Raw genomic sequence first — 22,735 nt, forward strand, 5'->3', positions numbered from 1 at the left:
CTGGCACACTGCTGGCTCATGTTCAGCCGGCTGTCAATCAACACCCTCAGATCCCTCTTTGACAGGGAACTTTCCAGCCACTCTTCCCTGAGCCTGTAACACTGCCTGTTGTTGTGACCCAAATGTGGGACCCAGCACTTGGCCTTGTTAAATCTCATACAATTGGCCTCAGCCCAATGATCCAGCTGGCCCAGATCCTCCTGTATGGCCCAATTAGGTATCATCTGCAAACTTCCTAAGCGTGCACTCACTCTCCTCATCCAGATCATTGATAAAGAGATTAAACAGAACTGGCACCAGTACTGAGCCACTCGTGACCAGCCGCCAACTGGATTTGCCTCCATTCACCACAACTCTTTGGGCCTGGCCCCACAGCCTATTCTTTAACCATCACAGAGTACACCCATCCAGGCCATTAGCTGCAGCTTCTCCAGGAGAATGCTGTGGGACATGGTGTTAAAGGCTTTACTGAAGTCTAAGTACCCAACATCCACAGCCTCTCCCTCATCTACTAGTTGGGTCACCTTTTAATGGAAGTCAAATGTTCAACTTCCTTATATCTGTTTTGCAGCTATAATAATCTCACATGGTCAACTACGTCACTGCCACTTTCTTAAATTAAACAGAGAAGTACTGTTCTCAAAATCAGGAGTCTCAAATAATTCTATGCTAATCAGGAAAAACAGAGCAGAGAAGAAATGCTGGAGAGTTGAACTGTTCATTTAAAGATTTGCAGAGTATTTGTCATTAGTATGCATAAAACTAGCTGTTACTTCTCCTTTGCTCCAGTGACTGAACTAAAATGGACCCAGCTGAAAAGGATGCAAGATCTTTTATTACTACTTTACAACTGTAACTACATATTTAATATTGAACAGAGGGAAATCAGGACACATCATCACTATTTGGGACCAGAATTTACATACCAAAGCAAAAATTCCTCTTAACTTCATATTCTTAAAACAAGCTTCTTCTGCTGGTCTCTTTCTAATCTGTTCAAGGCGCTGTTAACACACCACGGAAAAAAAGAAGTCATAGATATTTTATATTCTAAGGAAAAAGTCCATGGAGACCCAGGCACAACAGAGCAAACTATAGAGGAAGACAGACAGACAGCTCAATCCTTCAAAAGTTAAAACCAAAAAGCTCCTAAAATAAGAACAAGAAACCCCAGCCTTCACTTCTACTTTCCTCAATTACTTCAGAATTCAGGTGTTGTACTTTAGTTTAAAACTTGGCACAAGAATAAACAATTTTCTTTCTTGCCCATACAACAGGAAGAAGCAAGTCTGGTAACAGAAGGAAAACTTTTTCCTTTACCCTGTTGTATACATACCTGTGGACTTTAAAATAAACAGTGCTATATTTTTACTGCTGAATAATTAAATACAGGACAAAAACGGTAAGACAACGTCTTCAAACTGTGTTGCTTCTGGTCTAGACGCTCCAATATTAACAGTACTTCACAAAGAGTCCTAACAACAGCTAGCTGACCACCAATTTTTGTCTGCAAGCAGATATCTAAAACTAAAAATATGGTTAACATTTAACCTATGCGCTTAATTCATTTTGTACCACAATGATTATGTGTCTCAGGAGGTGTTACAGAACTGCAACTACATAATTGGTTAGTGTTATTAGCTTATTAAAGTTAGAGCTATTAGGTCATTAATCTCATGGTCTCTAGTAGGGGTTATAAAATGCACATTATCCAATTACTCCTACTAAAGCAGCTGAGGATGTAATGAACATTACTTGGTCAAGATTTCAACACACACCTGTCCAGGTAAGGTGCTCACACTTGAATACAATGCTAAATTTAACTGATTCCCCATACTCCTTGATAAACACCTACTACAGTATGTGGGTTTCTGGAAGTTGTTGCTTTTCGCTGTCAAGAGCAATGTTAAGTTAGAGAAGCAAAATACCCATTCAATTTTCCAGCTGATATCTCTGTATGTGTAATGGATTTTCCTGATAGAGCTGGGAGCAAAGTGGCTAAAAGTCTTTTCCTATCCTTTCAGCCGATAAATTCCAGCAATCTACATATCCTATTGACATGCGTCATCTTCCACACCACCTCTATCAGCTCCCGTCACCCAGGAATGAGACTGAAGGAGCTCAGTGAGCTCCACCAACTGGCCAAGAGGAAAGGAGGTACAACATTTCTCAGGCTGTGGGAGCTGTTGTTATCTTCATCAGATATCTTTCTTTTTGACTCTTATATTGAGCACCAAATAAACTAAACTCCAGCACGAATACAACTTATCTCTCAAAACACTGCATCCATAATGAATATAGGGCAAGATTCTGAAGGACTCCTGAGAGTCAAATTACCTTAAAAAAATATGGTAACATTAAAGCTGATGAACACAATTCAATTGATGTCATAAGACAGAGCAAGAGAGGACATGGGTAGAATCAAAGATCTATGAACTCTGCTACAAATGAAGTTTAAAGGGGAATTAGTACTCTCACAGGCCCTGGAGGAACTAAATCGAGGTTATGCAGCAAGAAAGGTCTCCTATGTAAGTTAACAAAGAAGCCAGTGAGTTGCCGAGGTGCAATCTGAAATTTCATTCAAAATCAGCAAGAAAGAAAAAGAAAAAAAAAAATAAAAAAACCCCTTTGAATAAGAGGAAGACAAAAATCAAACAACAGATACCACTCCGGATTTGGAAACTCTGGCACCTGCCTCAGAGAAATCCCTAAGTGATAACTATGGTACCCTGTACAACTAGAGGAGAAAACTAATATAAATACATTTGAAGTTTGTATTTGCTTATTTTATGCTTTTCTTCTGCAATATTTTCCAGCTTCTTAATCAAGAACAGATCACTTTTCTTTACTACAATAAAAAAATAAAGTACCTATTTTTGAAGTTCTTCTTGCACAGAAATCTGATACACAGGAAAGGCTTTTTTATTTCCTTAAAGATTAACCCAAACAAAGCAGTGCTGCAGGCAAATTCTCTAAATGGTTACAATCCAAGAAACAGGTGGGAATCCCAACATATTGTTTTCCACCAAGCCACAAGTATCAAATGCTACAAGATCCCATGGACGATGCTCTTCTGAAAAGAGCAGATGGTTGGGAAGGACTATGACGATAGACAAAATGTGTAAACTGTCACACAGAGGGTTATGGATTTTTTTAAGGTACAAGCAAACACGCATTTGGAAACTTCCGAAAAAATTATGATTAGATGAAGAACTATTTAAATAACTCTTTCTTTCCCCTCATGCGTATTTAACAAGCTTGGAAATTCTTGGATAACATTGATGCATATCTGCAACTTGGATATGTGGATAAGAGGAGTGGGAGGTTGTGAATCACTTCAGAAAAGCAGCCCATAGAATACACAGAAAAAGTTGTATGGGAGAAAACAGTGAACAGGAAGAATATGCAAGCAACAGTGGAAGAACAGAAAGTTGGGGCTTCATTTGCTAAAAATATATACATGAGGGGAAAATCAAAACCAGACAAACATTAAAGCTTTTATAGCATAGTATTTCTCAGCATCAAAATTAAAATCTAAGAAAGTATGAATTAACATAATTTTGGAGTCAGTGTAATATAGTGCCTGAAATGTATTTTCAGGCCAGTATTATTTCACCTGTAAACCCCAAAACCAGCAAATCAATAACAAACTGTCACCATGGCTATTCATTGGAAACATTCTATATCTAACATACTCAGAAGATGAAGCTGTTTAAAAACTCATTAGATATCTCTGAAATAATGTTCTACATTACTTATATTTTACATTGATATATATATACAGCACTGATTTTATAAGATTTCCACCAGATAAACATTTACATATTTAGAACTCACCAGTTCCTGATCTAAGGCACTAGGTACAGATTTGCTTCTTAGGCTCAGAGTATCCTCATTTCCTTCAGAGAAAGATTCACTCAAATCTATCTCAGATCGGCTACGATCTGGAAAATAGAAGCCATTCAAATGTTTGCTATAATTTGTACAAAAAAAATCCATTTCATCTTCCACACTTTATTAAATGTTGTCTCAAATCCAATTGTTTTTTAAGAAAAAACCACAACAATATTTTAGGTATCTGTCACAAACTCTATGACAACTGAATGTTAATATGATGAATGGAAAAATATGCTTTCTGATGCTGTTCAGCCTTCTGGCCAATACTTTTCCCCCTATACTACTTATCTGAGGTAATGGTCTACTGTGAATGACATTATGGATCAACCTTTGGACTTTCTCTGGTAGGCGTGTCAGCCTGGAATATTGCAAAATGGTGTGAATTCAGAGGTTGTCCCATGCAGGGTTGTGAGTTCAACTTGATGATCCTTATGGGTCCCTTCCAACCCAGAACATTCTATCATTATATGAAAACTTGCAGTATGAGCATTCACAGTGATTATCACATCTCCCACCACCATCAAACTCTTCCCAGCATCTGCTTCAGAATTAAGCAACTAGGGATCAGATGGACATAAGAGGAAGCACTTCTGTCATTACTGGTGTTCCCTGTGCAGAAAGGGGGAAGAAACAAATAAGTCTTCAGAGCTGCACGAATTTCTTTCAGTCCTACATGTATCTCATCCACTCTTTTAGGAATAAGACACATTTGATGTCTTGGAGAAAGATTGTCTTAGTCTTCCTCATATAAATATTTTGTGTGACTGTTCAATATATTGAGAAAGAAAGAGAAGGAAGAGAATACTTTTAGGTCCTGCAGGCAGGAATCTGAAAAGTTTGTAACTGTTCATCTTCTGCCTGGGCTACAGCTGATGTGACAGGAAAGGTCACTCTCCTGAGCTTAATGTCCTTTGAGATCTTCAAACAAGGAGACAATGAAGAGTCTGAGGCCCATTGTCAGGCTGCCTGCAATTTTGCTCAGCATCCATCTGCTTTGATAACATGAGGCCAGTTCTTTTCTACTGGAAAAACCTTTACTTTATAAAGAATTTTTGCTTCATAAAAAAGTAGCAGTCTGTAGCACCTCTGCCTGCATTTGCACTGTACAGTATTCTCAAAGAAACTCTGGTGCTTTCAAGTTGAAAAATCTAAGGTGAAGAATGTTATCTCCTTTGGTTAGCTGTGTGGGATATGCCACTAGGTTTCTGCTTTGTGCTAAATTCAGCTGAAATAAAGCGATCCCTGCTGCGTTTCAGAGAGAAACCTGTAAATCTGAGCCCACCCTGTTGGCCTTGTACGAAGCCAACTGAGTGCCTGGGAGAAGCAAAAGAGTGCAGGGGGCTCCTGCTTCTTATTTTGGATGGGAAAAGGAGGGTCTCCACCCACTGTTGTGAAGGGGCTCTGACATGACCTTCCTGTGAAAGCCTTATTTACCTAACAGCCTCCAACGAAATGAGGTAAATTGAGGCAAATTCAATGCATGATGTATAAAAATGAAATGACAGACATTCTATAAGGGACTTGTCTCTGACAGCTCATTGTTTCCCAAATTTCCTTCTGGGCAAAGTGGGAGTAAAATGTAAAGGCAGCAGCACAGTAATACTTTACAGATTGCAGATTGGTAGTATTTTATACAATTGACTGTACAGAGAATGATTTAACAATGTGCAATTGTGAACGAAGTCTTTTAACAATTCTAAGAACATGTGATTTACCTAATGCAAACATTATGCCAACGTTATTGAAGTTAGTATTATATTTTTTTCAAATGTAAAACTTGTGAAGTGGCATAAACTTGGTTAATAAAAGGGAAGAATTTTCAGAATGAATATGAACAAATTTATGAAGCTTACATCTGATTCTTTAATGTGCTTTAAAAACAAAAGGAGCAGAAGCACAATAGGTACAATCATCTGATAATAAAGGCTGCCAGAAAGCAGAAAAAGACTTAATACTTGCCTGATGACAAAGATATTCTTGAAACTGCAATGGAAGGTGTTCCAGATACTTTCCTAGGGTGCTTCTTTACTAAATCTTCAGGTACACTTCCACTTGCTGGAATAATCATGCCATTTTCTAAGCCAGTGTCCTGACCAATAAGAAAAATGCACATCCCATAAATACAAAAAGCAAGCTTATTCACTGTCAGTCTACAAAAGTGCCATTTTTATTAGCTCTCAGAAGCCCACAGCTCCTTTAACATCCAGTCTATTACTGTACATATTTCAATTACAATCTAATCTGCTTTAATTATCACAGATCATGCATAAAATTTGCACAAATATGTCATTCATGTATACATTCTGAGTTTGCAACTGAAGAATCAGAGCAATGCATCAGGAGCAAGAGGAGGGAAGAAAAACACTCAAATATATTAAAAGTCCACTCAACTTAGAAATGAAAAAGGAAAAAAAAAATAAAAAGGAAAAAGATAAAAGAAAAAGAAAGAAAAAATAAAACCTACTGCTTTTGTACCAGCATAGTGATTTCAGTCAGGGTAAAACCAAGTGGACTTGAAGTAATTAAATTCTGCCCATATAACCCCTTAAATAAAGTTAATATAATTGATATCATTATAGCTTTTTGCCTTCCTGTAACGGAATAGCTAACAACATAACTCCATCTAAATTAAATAGATTAGACTTTTTCAACCAAATTGAACGCATTTGAAACCGAGTCAGTCTGTGTGCCAACGGGAATATAAACAAAACAACTATTAATTTATTTACAGATCCCAAAACTGCCTTCATGTATACTAACTTATATATTGTCTTTCCTAATAAAAAATAAGACCAAGTATTTGGACGTTAGAAAACGCTCACCTACTTTTTCCCAAACGGTAATGGTAAAAGGCATTACCTCTGACTGTAAATTTTGCTTTCCTTAAACACTTAAGTCATGGCAACTTAGAATAACTTGCTCGTACAATCCTGATTTCTTAAGAGGGGTGATTGAAAGAAATTCAGGATGGAGATCTCAGTGCACAGCCAGGAGGAGATGCTTGGCAAACAGGCAGGCTCTCCAGGAATGAAGAGAGTGTCTGGTTTTGGCTAGATAAAAAATATCCTTCTACTTATTACAAAACAGTCAAGGCAGTGAGCTCAGAGGGAGCCCCCTTCATCCCAAGAGGCCTAACTACATGCAATTGGAATCCCACCTTTCATTTTGATAGAGCATCTCCCATTTTGAGTTATGCCATAATTTATGTAGAGTCCAATGTCCAAATCTAGAAAAAAAACTAAAATCAGTACAGCCTGATTTTCTGCAAGTACTGAGCTTGCAACATTTTCCTTAGAAGTTAGTGGGAGTGTGCAGAACCCTGCATGCTGGAAAGTTGCATCCTTAGTTCACAGCACTTACTCAAGGCCCTGAAGTGCCAAAAAAACTTATTCCCATGCTTTGTGCTTCCCACTTCAGAATCTGTAACTCATTATACGACGATGGACATTAACAGCAAGTTTTAGACACAGAAAAATCTCTGCCAAACCAAAAACATAAAGGATAGAGCATGACAAATTCCGTTCTAGTAGAGATCTTCACTGGTCCCAGCAGAATTAAGGAAGAAACAAAATCTTCTCTGTCAGGCTTGTCCTTTCTGGGCTACAAATCAGTGCAGACACCAGCCAAGTCATCTTGTTTGGCGTCAGCCGTATTTGACGTCAGCTCCACATCACTGTACTTACCCTGCTATAATCTGCAGTCATGCTGCGTGTGCTGAGCGCCAGAGACCTCGGGAGGGCAGGTATGGACACGTTGCCTCTGCTGGCAGGACCCACGGCCCCTCTCAGGTGGCCTCCATTGGCTTCTGCGTCACTGCTGTTCAGAGAAAGGCTGCTCCCTCTGGGATGGAGAGTATTAAAGCATTATTGCTTTGAGCAAACCAAGGCAACCCACCTAGCAAACCATTACAAGAAAACAGCTGTGTTGACAGTTCAGAAAAAATAACATTGCCCTGGATGAATTGTGTGATCTACTGTAAGGAAATGGTCATCTGGAAAGACATACATAGGCAAGGGTGAATTACAATTACTTCATATATAAAAGTAATACAAGTATTTTCAGCACTTCTACCAGAATTTGAGAAGCTGAAAAGGGCGTCTCTTGTCCAGGCTGCAGAAGCTGCATTTGTTTGTATTCATTTCAAAATGCATTCATATTCCGGCATCCCTTGGTTTAAAACAAAACTATGGTGACGTGACAGTTCTGACCACTTCTGCAGGTGATGTTAACGGCAGCAATGTCTCCAGAAAGTCTAAAATCCTTGGCTCTCTGCTCTGTCCTTGCTAGAAAAACAACAACTTGCTCACTATCTGATTTGTATTGCAATAATGATTCTTGACCCAAACTGGTTGATTCTTTCAACCAGCTTGGAAAGCTAGGAAAGCTGGACAAGACTTTTTGCCAAGTTTTGTGTTAGTATGAAAAGTGACAAAAAAACATCTGTGATCAGCATACCAGAACCTAATTGCTGTCTAATACCACAAGAGGCAAAAATTTTTCCATGGGACATTTTCTATTAGAAAATACTGATTAGAGCATGTGAACACTGAGGGCTATAAAGGGTAAGCTCTTTGCATTTCTTTGACCTCTTGATATAATTAAAATGATTTTTATATGTATTTCAATACATTTCCAATTAAAGTTTTCTTTTCCTTTGAAATTTGATTTGCAGTAAAAATACAAATTCTTGGATAATCTACTCTTCTTTCTCCACAAACATCAGTTCAGACATTTCCATTTTTCTTCACAATTCAGAGAAAAAACAAAAAGTCTTGCAGGACAGTAACAGTTCTGCATACACTCCTACTTAGTACTTTAAAAAATAAAACTACTGGTAAATAGGAATTAATACCAGCATTGCAGCCTTTTCCATACGGAAAATACAGTGTCAGAGGACAATAATAATGTGAATTTGCTGGAGAAAATTTTTGGAGCTTACAGTACATTTTCATCCCAAAGAGGCTTGCTTAATCAATATTTCAGATTTGCAGGCATCTTCATTGTGCTGGACAACAGCTCAAGTCCACCCTCACTTGGTTTAGGCTGTCATATCACGTTTAGAGTAAGTAACTGCAGTAAAAATCTTCTCTACCACAATGGAAATTTTGATTACAACTACCACTGAACTGAGAAAAAATACTCTGGAACACAGCAGATCCTGTCTCACCACTACATTGAGCAGTGAGCACAGGCTCTGAATCCACATTGCTGGTGTTATTGAAAACAAGGAACAGAGAGGAAAACCCCAAACACCAGAACTGTCTACAAATGTTGTGTAACCATATTTTTGTCTTTATCCAAGTTCTTATATTGACAACAGTAGACAATGCATAAAAACTAGACTCTTATGCATGTCCACTTGACATACATGCACTGCTACTTTTTAATTTAATGAGCTAGTGATCAATAAAGCCTCCTAAATGTGCTTTGGTTGGATTATAGTCCTATCTGTTTATGTAAAAATGAGTCTTTGGTGCTGCAAAGTCAGAAAAATCAAGGTCACTGGCTGTCATCTGTATTTAATCAAAACTGTTGGACACACCCTAACTGCCAAACCTGCCAGTATATGGCAAGTAGCCAAAACGTTGAAAACCTGAGTTGTATTGCAGGCCATATCACTTTTGATGGACTGCTGTGACTTTCTGTTACAAAAATCGTTGTTACAGATTTTTTTTCATCACTGTGCGAACCAATGTGAATCAAGAGAACTGTTCAGAAGTAATAGTGGGCTGGGGTAAAAGACTGGAAAACACATTACAAGGGGTTCTGCAGGAGCCATCAGTCAGACTGAACACTTGCACATCAAACCTGCTCAACAGACCTCTCTTGTATTTTGCCCTCATTTCAGTCTGCTATTAGAGAGAGGTTAAACACATTTTATACACATATTAAGTAGATGACAAAAGAAAAACTTTGTTATAAGGTGACTTTGCCAGGTATTTCCATGTGGTAGACAAGACCTCAGAATGATAGGGCAGTGTGCCTGTGTAGATGAGTCTGAAATTCCCGTAGTATTTCTCCTAGAAGTACTCTGATGCAGTCTCACAGCAGTAGAAATAAACCAGTTGAAGGGATGAATTCATGGCCTGGGACTCCCTATTCCCAGCTCAGTACATCATCTCTTAAACCAAAATGTTTAGAAAGAATAAAAATTGTCTCTCAGTTTCCCTGCTGGTAGGTGAAATACTACCAATTTTGGCAATGCAGCTAAAAAGATTAGGGCAATTACAAAAATCAGTAATATGCAGGAAAATCTAGGACAGCTACAGTGTCACAAGATGGTGTTATATTATTTTAATTTGAAACTCAAAACAGTTACAAAGGGTAGCCTGGGAAGCTTTTCTGTTATTTTTAGTAATTACTACTCAACTCTACAAATTAACTAAAGCAAGCATCCTCAAATATCTAATTATGTATTTAACCATGCATGCACAAGACAGGAATTTTCATCCCTATACTGAGAAACAGAAGCTGCTGCTCAGTCCTTCCACAAACTAATACTTAGGAAGTTCCACATCTTCCATAGACAGTAAAATAATTCAGCCCCCCTACCAAAAGCATCTCCTGGCAACACAGCAGAGTCACCATGTACTCTGACACAGGACACCAATTTGATCAGGTAGGGATGAGATGATGGCTAGAGAAGGAAGTTGCCATGACTCAATATGCCTGATTTAATAAGTTCTGCTCTTGGGCTCTGGGTGAAAGCTAAAAATTGATGCTTTATGTGAAAGTTAAGCAAGGCAGTCAAACATAAAGGTTATTTTCACAGGCTACTTCACTATATCCTTCTAAGCCTTCAAACAGCTTATCAGGTGCTGAATTCAACCGCTCTGAACAAAAAAAAATTGCTTTGTTTATGGTTAACTGAGTTATAACTTCCTTGTAGTCTGGTACATCAGAACTGCTGCATAGATCTCTCACAAGCAGCCTTTTGTCCTTATTCTGGTAAACTCTTAGAGAAAGTTACTTAATATTGCATAACCTTAGTGTTAAGCAGCACAGACACCAGATGCTTCAATTTTTCTCTCTTAGATCATTCACTAATGTCTATTTAACGAAAAACAAAACTAATTCAGAAAAACACCAAAAATACTGCTTCTGGTGTCATAAAAGTCAGGTGTGAATCTAGTTAGATACAGAAGGCCTCATTAGCTCAGTGAAAAAAAACAAAGAACTGGGCATGGGTTAAAGAAAACTACCTTTAAAGCTGAATTGGCTAATAAGTGCTGAAGTGTCCAATGAAAAATTCAAACTTAAACTTTTGAGAAGATTGTCACCATCAACTTCAGGCATGTTCCAGAACATTCAGCAACTGGGTTTTTGAATTGTAGGTAACTAAGGGAAGCAAGTTCTTGCTTAAACAAGAAGGGTCATCTGTGGATGAATTAAACTTCATGATGTTCCTTTTATCTGATACCCTGTGTTCCTGTATAGCTATATGGAATCTCCTAGGAGCACTGCTTTCAAGCTAGAAAATACTATTGGATCTTACATTAAACTTTTTTTTTTTTTTTTTTTTTTTAAATCCAGATTGTAAAATTTCTAGGTGTGTGCACTTAAGCAAAGAATGTGGGTCTACATCTGTTATAGACTATCCAACTGAACAACAAAAAAAAGTGATCTATTTTTTCACTTCATTTTGGAGTTGGTACATGAGAGGATTGTTGCATCTGGCATTTTATTATGCTATCAACAGAGACAATAACAGAGATCTCTTAAGCCCAGAAGAATGATAAAGGGAATTCTATTAGAAATAACTGGGACAGTAATCACAGGAAAAAAAGGGCAGAGCCTTTTAAGAAAATATACATTTTAATCAATTAATATGTCATTATTGAATAAAAACTTTGGAACAAAGGGTCTCAGCTCCATAACATGAACACAGCTCATCAATTAAAAGCCAGAAATCATGGAAAAACACACTGACTGCAGTGACCACCTGAACACAGGGACAGAAAAGGAAGATGGATGGGGATATTTTCTATTTTTCTTCTTTTGTTTTTTAAACATCATATCTGTTTCTGAGATAACATTAATGCTGAGCATTCAAAGACACAATGCAGCACAGGCGACTGGCACACAGCCCTAGGTCAATGTCGGCATGAGCTGCACCCGAGTTCTGCTGCTCACCTCTCAGAGGAAGGTGTTGACTTGCCGCTGCACAGACTTTGCGTTTCAGCTTCTGGGCCTGCGTTCCTTTCACCGTCATCTTTTGTGTTTGTAATCTCTCCCTTGGTAGCTGCCCTAATTACCTTCCTGATGAAAACAGGGAATAAAAGATGTTAAAAGTTGTTTTTCCCAGGAAACAGCAGCCTGCCAGAAATACTGTGATGTGCGCATTCTGTTCATTTCATCTGTCTGACCTACAGATAACTCTGGATATAAGCATCCATAGACCACCAAATCTGTTTAGCAAACTGATTCCTATGAACAAAATACCCTATATGTATTTTCTCTGAAAGATTTCTTTGCAGCTCTACAGTTATATGCACCAATGCCCCAAATATGCTGTTTTCTGAAAACATCACCTTACCCTGCAACATGTGGCCTAAGAAGACAGAAATAAATGAAATAAAGTTGTGAAAAATAATAGTATTCTTCATAGACTTAAAAACAACCATAGACTGTTAAGATATCTCATACCACCGTCAGCAAGAGTTGGCCCCAAAATCACTTCGCTAAAACAAATCCACTCATGAGATACATGAATGTGGAGCCTGAGGGAGGAAGGAAGAGCAAGGAAGGAAGAGGATGAATAATGAACTACTTCCAAGAGAGGCCACAAAATGTACTAGGAAAAGCAAGCCTAATTCTTGCAGGACTGAATTTCCTCTGTGGGGAATGTCACCATGAGAAAACATTTCAGGCCACAAGCTGAAAAAGGTTGAACACCACTAAAATAAACAACAGACAATTAAAAAAAAAACTTTTTTTCTCATTGTTGAATATGGCTAATAGATTTGCACAAGCAATTTAAATGAAAAGAGAATTAGAAAAGTAAACTTTAATGCACTCTTATTCTAGCTACCAATTAGCATGATTTACAGCAATAGGTCTTTTTATAGGATAATAGATTCCCTAAGCTGGTTCTTTCTTCACCTTAATTTGACAAGCCAAAGGCTCTTTTCCCCAATATTAAAGAGAGAAAAATCACTCATGTTAATTTCTGGAGTCACTGAAACAAGTAATTCCACACTCAGCTTTCCTCAGCTTTTTTACTTCTATCTACCTAGCCTATATTTAGGATCCATAATATGTGTTCATTCTTCCAACAGAAATCAAGTTTTCCAACTATCAGCCCATGGACCTCCACCCATAATATGAACGTTCACGTGATATTTCTTCCCCTTCACTCAATAGCATCAAATTACGTCCAGACACCACTTGCGCAACCATATATTCAATGCATCTTTCCACATCCCCTGAGAATAAGCGAGCGCTCTTCTAAGGGCACAGCCACACTGGGATTACACCTGTCACTGAGACTTGCAAGACAACTAGCAAACGTATCTGTTTATTCACAGTCACAGACACACACAAAAGGGGCACTTCTTGACTGTTAGACTGAAACTGCAAAGCTGGAATCTAAAGGAAAACTTGACTTGTGAACAGAACCAACCAGTGTACATAAAAAAAAGCATTTGCTTCTTCAACAAACCTACCTTTAGGAACACTCTGTTACTTCTGAGTATAAACAAGAAAAATCCAGGAGTAAAATTGCCTTTTTTTCCTGCTACCTTTAGAGCCGAAGAGTAATTACTGCTGCATTTCCTAGGAAACAGCAGTCTAATTACAGTAAGCATGCTTTTAAATGAAGGCTGTTTCTAACCATGGTAAATTTGAGGATGATGTGGAACGCTGGAGGAACTCAAAAGAAAATCCACCCAACCATATAGAGTTGTTATTCGATTTATCAGTTTGCAAAAGAAAAGGCTTTACCCTATCTTTCTGTGTCCACTGAAGACTGATTTATGCCCAGTTGTGGAGGAGACTGATACATCCAGACTTTTTTCTTCATTCTCTTGGGGTTGTTCTTTAAATATTCTTCCTTCATCCTTACTGGAAACTGTATCTTCAGTGAAGGGGAAAATAAAAAAAAGGTAATGTCTGCCCATTCCATTTTTTAATATTAAATAAAACTATATAATAAAGTATCATGAGAAAAAAAAAAAACCTTTTGGGGGTTCTTTGGCTTTTCCTTTTAATAAAAGAAAATAAAACGGTACATAGTTTGAAACGTTTCTCTTTGTCTTGCACTATGCTTCTGAATTTATCACTGGCTGGGTTTAGATCTCTACATACAGCCAAACTTCCTGGCATCAACAGAGAATGAACTTTCAGAGTCTCTGCTTCTGGTTTTGCAGCTGAATAATAATGTCCACCTGTTTGGACAGTGAGATTTTAAGCAGCTCTCTGTCTCCACAGAGATACTTCTTCATTCATCTGTAGCTTACCTTTCCTATACATTAATCATTCACAAATCACTGCATAGCAACACCCAAATCTGAAATTAAAATTATAATCCTGATTATACTTACACCTTCAACAGTGGAGAATAAAATACAAGTCAAACACTCTGGAAACTGGGCTTATATGTATTAAGCACAAGCAAATCTCTCTCTTGACGTCTCTACCTGGAAACTTGTGCAGGATAGACTGTCTGACAACATCGGTTCCGAGAAGATTTGATTGTTTGAAGCGCTTCGCTCTCTCTTCAAAAAACCATTCTCCTGTCACTATCCGTAGCTGCCTATATGGGGAAAAAGAAAAAAGCCAGAGAGACATGCATGTTAACAGACTTGGCCAACCAAAGCTACCGCTTCAGCCCTTGGGTCATCCTTCATGTGTCAGGCTTGCAAACGCTGGACAACATTTGTACAGTTCAAAATAGAAAGTAAAATGATTGATTGCAAAGCTTGGAATATGTAGCAGAAAAATAACATCATTTTGCCTTGTGGATGAAAAGTAATTTTCGGTACATGGAAATTTACTTGGAAAAAAAAAAAAATTTCAACCACATTTACTAGATTTGTAACATAGTAACTCTCTAGTCCTTTGGATAGCGAGCTACTCAACCTGAGTTTCCAGTATCTCAAAAATTACAAGATTTGTAGAAAAAAACAACAGTGGATGGAGGGAGAAAACCCCCCACAAAAGCTCCTGCCAGCCAAGCCAGCAGTTCATGGATCCAACCTGTTTATATACAGGTTGCTGCAAGCCAATATATTTCTCATCTCTAAGTTTCATATGCTGCCATTACATGCAGTTTCTTCATATGACAATGGTGTTAAGAATTAACTATGTGCCAGAGATTCAGAGCCATGAACTTTCATCTTTGCCACTGTTCTGCATAATGCTGCTTTTTCTGGTTTCAAATTCTCTGACCTACACCAGCAACAAATAAATCCTGTACTGCTATTGGTGTTTTCCATAGGTTTATTTTTAATTGATTGCTAGCCTTTTCCTGAATTAGTTTCATTATGGTCAGTCATGACCATTTCTACAGCCTCACCACATATAGTTAATAGCAAAAAGCTACTAGTCATGAATACTCAATTAAAAGCAAATAAACGAACAAGCAAACAAACAAATAAAAACTTATTTAGCTCCAGGCATGCTCCTTCTTACTTTATGCTCAATAAGAAAACTTCTTTTCAAACCCATACCAGAAAAGAAATCATCTAGTCCCTTGAGCATAAAAATTACTACAGATAGATTTAGAGCACCGATCTTCACTGTTAAATTACTTTTTGGTCATGCCTGAATGGAGAATCTGACTTGGGAAAATACTAAAAACTACAGAATAGGATCCGGCCATTGGTAAAAAGACCCCAGTTCTTCCTAACCTATTAATGAGTCACGGACCTTTGCATGAGTCATTAAAAAAAAAAAAAAAAAATCCTCCAAAACATGTGCTCACAAGCATTAAAATAGAAGATTATTGCCCTTATCTTGTTTCTGCAGACTCCTAGTGACAAAACCCTCTATAATTCATCATCACAATCAGTCAGTCATTATGCAAGGCACTAAATAAAATCTCTACATTTCCACTCAGAATTTTTAAATTAGTTTTGTTAGATACAAACACTGAAAAGGATTAACTGCATTAGAAACTATGCACAGTCTGGCTAGTATGAAAAACAGTTTTTTCTCTGAATGCGTATTTTCACTATTCATTTACAGAACACATTTCTCTATGCAGTTATTTTCATACCTAGGTTTATAGTAAGTTTAGTACTTTGTATAAAACTACAAGCTTTTCAGACCATTGACTACATCGCCATATTCTATTGCACTATATATGACATTGCATTGTAGAATGAACTACACAGTTCATTACTATTATTATTATTATCATTATTATTTTTTTGTCAGTTACTCCCAGGTTTGACCATAAAACTCCACAAGCACTGTTTATTCATCCCTAATATCTTACCAGCAACACTTAACTTGATCAGGGTCAGACAGGGCACTCCTCACCCCTGTATCCAGGCAAAAGCCTCCCTCCTTCTCCAGGCTCAAGGCAATCTGAAGGAGGTGGTGTGACCTACACCCAGGGTTTAAGCAGGGTGAGAGGCTGCCCGATGCAAAGCTACATGTTTCCACAAACAAAAACTTGTAATTATTTCCACACCAGATCCCGAACTGTGCCATTCCCCTTGGCTGTGGTGGTTCATGGAGAGGCAGCCCCTCTACCACACGGTCCCTGGAAAGCCACCCCCTACATTTAAACAGTGATGAGAGAAAACAAACCTCTCTGGTGCCTCCTGTATCACAATCACCCAGGGCACTTCAGCCTGAGGGGAACTGTGTCCAAGACAGGAGTGTCTGCTTGTTTTACCATGTATTAGTCATACAATCTAATGTGGAGATTCAATCTTGCAGCAGCAGGACCAAGGGCTCAAGGAGGGTCGTGGAGAGATCAAAGGATCTGCAGCCAAGGGAAGGACAGCTGGGGCAGCTGTAGGGGGAGGCTGGGAAGGAAGAGGATGGAGAGCTTCTGGGCTGTGCAAGGAAGGATCAATGAGAGTGCTGTTGGTGGGGAGAGGAGGTCCTGCCCCAGCATCCATGCCTGGGAGAGAGCCTTCCACTCCTCTTCCAATCCATTGCGGTTCAGGTCACCCAGACCCTTAGAGCTCACCATGACTCCCTCTCTCTGTCCCCACTCCATCCCATACCATTCTGAACAACGTGACCTACTCCTAGCTCTGGGAGTGAAGCACCCTGCAGGAGAGGACAGGCTGGTGCCAGGCCAGAGAACAAGGCAGGAGTATTTTGGAGAAGGACTTTCTTTTCTTCTTGCCATCCCCTTGTAACTATCGACCCCATACTCATCTTCCTCGCAGTCACAAAGCTGTTCAGGAAGGACATAAGTTAATCTGTTTGGGTGACAACAGTTGATCCCTGTATCTTCTGGCAAAGTATAAATAGGCAATCTGCTTCTCTTAGTAACCTCTCTCTGTGGCCTGTAACCTGCCACAATTAAATAGCCCCCAATTACGCAGCTGGTGTCCTTTTGCTCAGCCAAGGCAGTCCAAAGTCATCACTGCACACTCTGGCAAACACAATCCAAACCCACAAGGAAAGAGGAGGGTGTGAACTATCCCTTTTGCAGGCCCAAGCGGGCAAGGGAGTGTGACAGCTGCTGCACCAATGGAGCTGAACCATGTGCCAATTCACCAAATGAAGGTAAACTTTGTCTTTCTTCTTAATCTAGCTGATCTTATTAAGGGGTAATAAGACCCACATTTTAAATTGAGGTGCCAACTCCTTTGCAGGGCTACTTTGAGGACACCCACATCCATGCTGCTCTGAATTCACCAAGAGAGCCAGGTCTGAAATAAAACATGGACAGCTCCTTCAATTGAGGCAAAAGAAACAGCAAATATAGGAATTATTGCCTTATTTTAGTCAAGTGCTTCACCTCTCTACCCACTCCTGTGAAGGGGAAAAAGCAACAGGCATCAACAACCAGCCGTTGTGAGTGCTGCATGGAACATATCTTAGAAGCCTCAACCTTCACTTCAGACCTTTGTCCTCATAGTCACCAATGTTACTGTCAGTCTTGGGATCCTGACTTCAGCTGGCAGCACTCTTGCAAAAATGTCCTTACCCAACAGAACATCTCTACAAAAATACCACTTTCTAATGAAATAAGGGGAAATATCCTAAGCCTTGCAGCTCTGAATTTCTACTGCACTAATACTGGTTGCATTTTTCACATATACTGAACAACTCAGAGAAAGACTAGAGTTCACGTTATCTTAACCATTTGTACGTGCCAGGAGTACCTGTTAGAGCAATTTTTGTTCTACACATAAACAGAAATGAATTCAGATTAAATGACTTCTGACTTGAAGTTTGAATTTCATAATTGAATTTGACATTCTGAATCAAAAATTGAAGAGCGAGACCTAAACAATCTTACAATAATGTTATTTTCATGCATTTATAATTATGACAAAGGAAGCCTGTCTTTCCTACTGCGATAGTGCATTTTCCTTCTATTTCTGACACAGGACTTATATGAACCCTTCCCATCTAAATAATTGTTTCAGTTAGAAAAGAAACAAGGCGTTTACTCAACAATACATCAAATCAGTGCTTGCAGGTTTGGTTTTTGTTGTTTTAGAATAAGTCCAAGGTCAATACTGACTGTAAATCACAGCATGTGCATGCATTTTCTTTACTTTCCTTTCTCAGTTAGCACATGGCATACAAATAAAAAAATATGTATGTGTTCTGCCAAAATAGTGTTTAGACTAGCCTTTCAAGGTGTACAACAAATGCTAAGTCAGTAGCTTTAGAAAGAAGAAAAACCAGTGTTATAAATTGTGATGGCAGCAATTTTTGCATGATTGCTCTTTCCTGTACTCAAAATGTCCAGGAAAAATTTAATGAAAAATCATTTTCAAGTAGCTAGGTTTAATACCAAATACTTCAGGTATCTGCTGGTCCTTAGACATTAATTACTGATCCACCTATCACCATCATTATGTGAGAGGGAGTACACTACAGTTTCACGCTGTTTCTTCCTCTGTGATCTCCTACTAAATGGATTAGCTTTGCTAACGTGCTTCTCAGTTTAAAAATGGAACATAACCTGTGGCCTATCCCTGCCAAAAACTCTGCTTGTTGTTTTCCACTCTCATTGTTGCATGACACTTTGTGGTTAAAAGCCTAATTACAAAAATTCCATTTAAGATGGAAAGTGCCAGTTGTTACTCTTAATAATTTCTTTTGGGAAAAAAAGCCCACACTGGTAAAATAGTTTCACTATCCTTTTGATCATCCAGCCTGACTCACATCTACAGTAAGGGAGAGAGATTTAGTCTAACTTCCTTTCCCTCTCCTGTTCCTCAAGTTATTTTACTTCCTCCTTGGGAGTAAAATTTGGAAAACTGGCAAGACAAAAGGCTGGCTGAAATGCAGCCTATACAGGAACGTACCAAAATATACAAACTCATATTTGCATGTATTCAGTTCTACTGAGTATTTTCTATAACATGAGTTAATCCCACCCAGAGTAATTTTTAATAAGCCATGAAGCTATTAAACAGAATTTTTTGACGCTATGAAAAGAAGACAAATCTGCTTAGAAGTTACTAAAATAAAAAGAAATTATAAGAAATGTGAAAAACATTTGCATACTAAAATATTTGAAATGCCTCTAATTTTAGGCTCCTAATGGGAATAAATGGTACTAAGATTCTGATGAATTTTCATGACACATTAAGAGAACATAATTATTTCAAAGATAAAGATAGATTTCCCATTACTGCTTTGTTCTGCTGTAATTACTTGGACCACCTAGGCATTTCATCTCACTGAATAAGAAGTAAATAAAAACAAAGGCATTGTTTGCAGATATCTAGACACATTCATAATGAGAAACAAAGGCAATATCAAGACACAAAATCAGCTTGTCAGCAGACTGCTTAAAGAATTTGATTTCCCTTAAGCTATTATTCATTTTAGATGCCAAATTTCAAACAAAAAGTCACCACATTTTAAGAAGATGCAGGGAAAAAAGTGACCTCAATGGAAAGTTTGTTTTAGTACCTAGTTTTAAAAGCTCCTGATGACCTCAGTTCCTTGTATGCAGGGAATGAAGCAGAAAGCTTCCTCTTCCATCAAGTGCATCACTACATGCAGGCTCAATTTACCTCATTAGATACTACAACGTGATCATTAAACATACAATCACATAAAGACTCTCTTATTCTCTGCCCTTAGGAACTGCAGATCTAGGAATGTGGCAGAAGACTTAGCTCTAACCCTCCCTGACATTCAAATCCTTTATCTTGCAACTCTGTATTCTAACGGGACGGTGGGGAACAAGAACACCACAGTAATATTCTCTTTATAGACATTTAAGGGGAACATCCTTTTTCAGTAACTGTAAATTGTAATACAATTTATATGTAATCCTCAGTTCATTATACTTAAAAATACTGATGAACATCTCCCACTATTCACATTGAAATGTCTTTTCTCAAATTCACTAAATCTCTTTTTGAAAGTGTTTTAGAATGTAATTAATGTGTAGTAATGAGCTTCCCCTTCACCATAATCTGATTTTCAGGCAAGCCTGACTCCAGAGAAATGCCAGATATAATGCTTTAAAGATTATTTTGGAGGAGTGAAGTCAGATTCACTTTTTACCAGATGAAGATATTATAGTTGACAGATGAACATTTATATTGTGTTATTAAACAAACTGGTATTATCTCACTCCTACAACTACCATAATGCTACTATGTAACATTTTTAAAATTGGTTTAGAAAATAATAGTATGTTTTACCATATTCTTAGAAATATTCTTATGCTTCCTAGTAAACATATTTGCAGTTTCCCACCAACTTTTTTTCTTTTGGAGGCTGGACATAAACCCACCATAAATGTTAAAGCAAAGCAAAGACAACATTTGATCCCAGGCTATGTGATGGAACCTCCTTTTGCTGTACTACATATACCCCAATCTCTTTTGCTATCAGTGAGTGGATTGGCAAGACTCAAGATGCTCTTCTGAGGGAAGGTCAAAATGTATTAAATGAAGCAACAGGCAGAAGCTGACTGATATTACATACTTTTCCTTTTATTTCCACAGACCCTCTTTGTTTCAGCAACCATTTTGGATTACCTGTGTAATTCAAGGGATTTCTGCAGTGATTTCGGTAGTAGTTGTCAACCTCTCTTTGAATGAACACATCACCCAGTATCAGACCTTCTTCATTAACACCTCACGCAATGCAGTATGCTTCCCAAAAGTTCTGAAAAACTTGCTTCAGAACATATTCCTGCAGGTATAGCTGATGATTGTATAGCAGGACTCGCACAGGTTACTACTATTACCATCATCTTAAGCTTCACTTAACAGACATTCTTGAGGACAGTTTTGGTAGAACAGCCAAGAACTAGTATAGTACCAAAACTGGAAACAGTTCACAAAGGCCATGAATCCTTCTCCCTGCCTTTTAAGGGTCTGACAGTGTGTATAACAACATACATATACATTATAACAACAGTATAACCTAGCTCCAATACTGTAATAGCACAGCAGGTGCTAGCGTCTATACAGATATCAACATTAACCTAGTCTCATTCATTGAGCTTGCTAAAACAAAAGGACAAGGGAAAAAAAAAATTCCTAATGCTTCTTTTGCAAAGCCACTAGCATGGTGAAACAATCCGATTTGACATACACAAACACTGTACGCAGATCAATACTACACATCTAAAAGATTTTTTCCCCTCTTTCTGCCTTTTGTTTGCTACTTATACAGCATAACTGGCTCTTAACACTGGATTTCCATTTTCTTCTCCTTGCCATCTCCCTTTTAATCTTGCCACAGGCCCTGTTCACATCAACTTAATCAGCTCCTCCTTCAAATGCAATTTAAAAAGCCTAGAAATGCTATTTTTTCCTGCATTTCTTATTTAAGTGAGACAGAGGAAAGCAGAACTGAAATAATTTAAACTACTCACAATGATTTAGCTGAAATGCCTTTCTCAAGTGTTCATCTCTATACTGCCCACACAGAAGATGATCTCGCTGTGTACCCCTAGCAGTGTAAAAAAGCATTTTAAAGATCATTAACTGTCACTATAGTCTTGCAAAAACACCACTGCATAAGAGCAAAAAGAAAGGACAGAAATTTCAATTTAATAAAGATACCTAACATGGAAAAAGCTTTAGCACTTGCAAAGTTTAGCACCTTGCAAACAAATTACACCATTGTTTGTAATAACTTGGAGATAGGCTTCAAACAGAACCCATTTTCAAGATGATTGCTGGGACCACTGTTTGGCATACAGAATTGCAGCACAATCACAAGAACCTGGGGTGGCGTAAGTCTTGAGAAGTTTTGAATCCATCTTCCAGCCTCAAAACAGGACCATCTTTACTGATGCCATCATTCCTGAGAGACAGTTATCCACTCTGTTTTTAAAACAAGAGTCTGCAAACTCTCCAAGTCATATCAATGTTCATACTACCTAAATGGAATCCTTTCACTGCAATGTAAGTATCAGATAACTTTTCTTATCCAGCGTTTCTAGAACAGCATGCATGCCTCCTTAATGCAGATGCCTTTTGTAGATTTAAAACACACTTATTTTCTGTTTTCTCTTGCCTAGGCCAAACACTTCTGGCTCCTTCCATTACTCCGAACATACTGTGTGCTAGGCCTGCTATGCTTATTTTCGGCTGAACTTTCAACAGTTGGTCAACATGAAGTGTGCTACACAGAACTGGGCAGAGTACTATACACACAACAGGATTGTGTCATGTATTTTACAGGCCATAATTCTGCTTGTACATTCTTGTGCAAT

General features: G+C 38.2%; 1 protein-coding gene across 4 annotated transcripts in view; it reads right to left on the reverse strand.

Annotated features, from left to right (window-relative positions):
* Positions 1-22,735, reverse strand: part of SYTL5 (synaptotagmin like 5) — an 87,295-nt gene that overhangs the window by 20,158 nt on the left and 44,402 nt on the right. For all 4 annotated transcript variants that reach the window (XM_021286553.2, XM_021286555.2, XM_021286554.2 and 1 more), the window contains exons 4-9: positions 14,535-14,650; positions 13,840-13,972; positions 12,031-12,156; positions 7,581-7,737; positions 5,857-5,986; positions 3,838-3,944 (exon numbers count right to left, since the gene is read on the reverse strand). In XM_021286553.2, the coding sequence (XP_021142228.2) occupies positions 3,838-3,944; positions 5,857-5,986; positions 7,581-7,737; positions 12,031-12,156; positions 13,840-13,972; positions 14,535-14,650 (769 nt within the window). The remainder of the gene's footprint in view (positions 1-3,837; positions 3,945-5,856; positions 5,987-7,580; positions 7,738-12,030; positions 12,157-13,839; positions 13,973-14,534; positions 14,651-22,735) is intronic.

Source organism: Columba livia, chromosome 1 (assembly GCF_036013475.1).
Source record: "Columba livia isolate bColLiv1 breed racing homer chromosome 1, bColLiv1.pat.W.v2, whole genome shotgun sequence".
NCBI lineage: Eukaryota > Metazoa > Chordata > Aves > Columbiformes > Columbidae > Columba > Columba livia.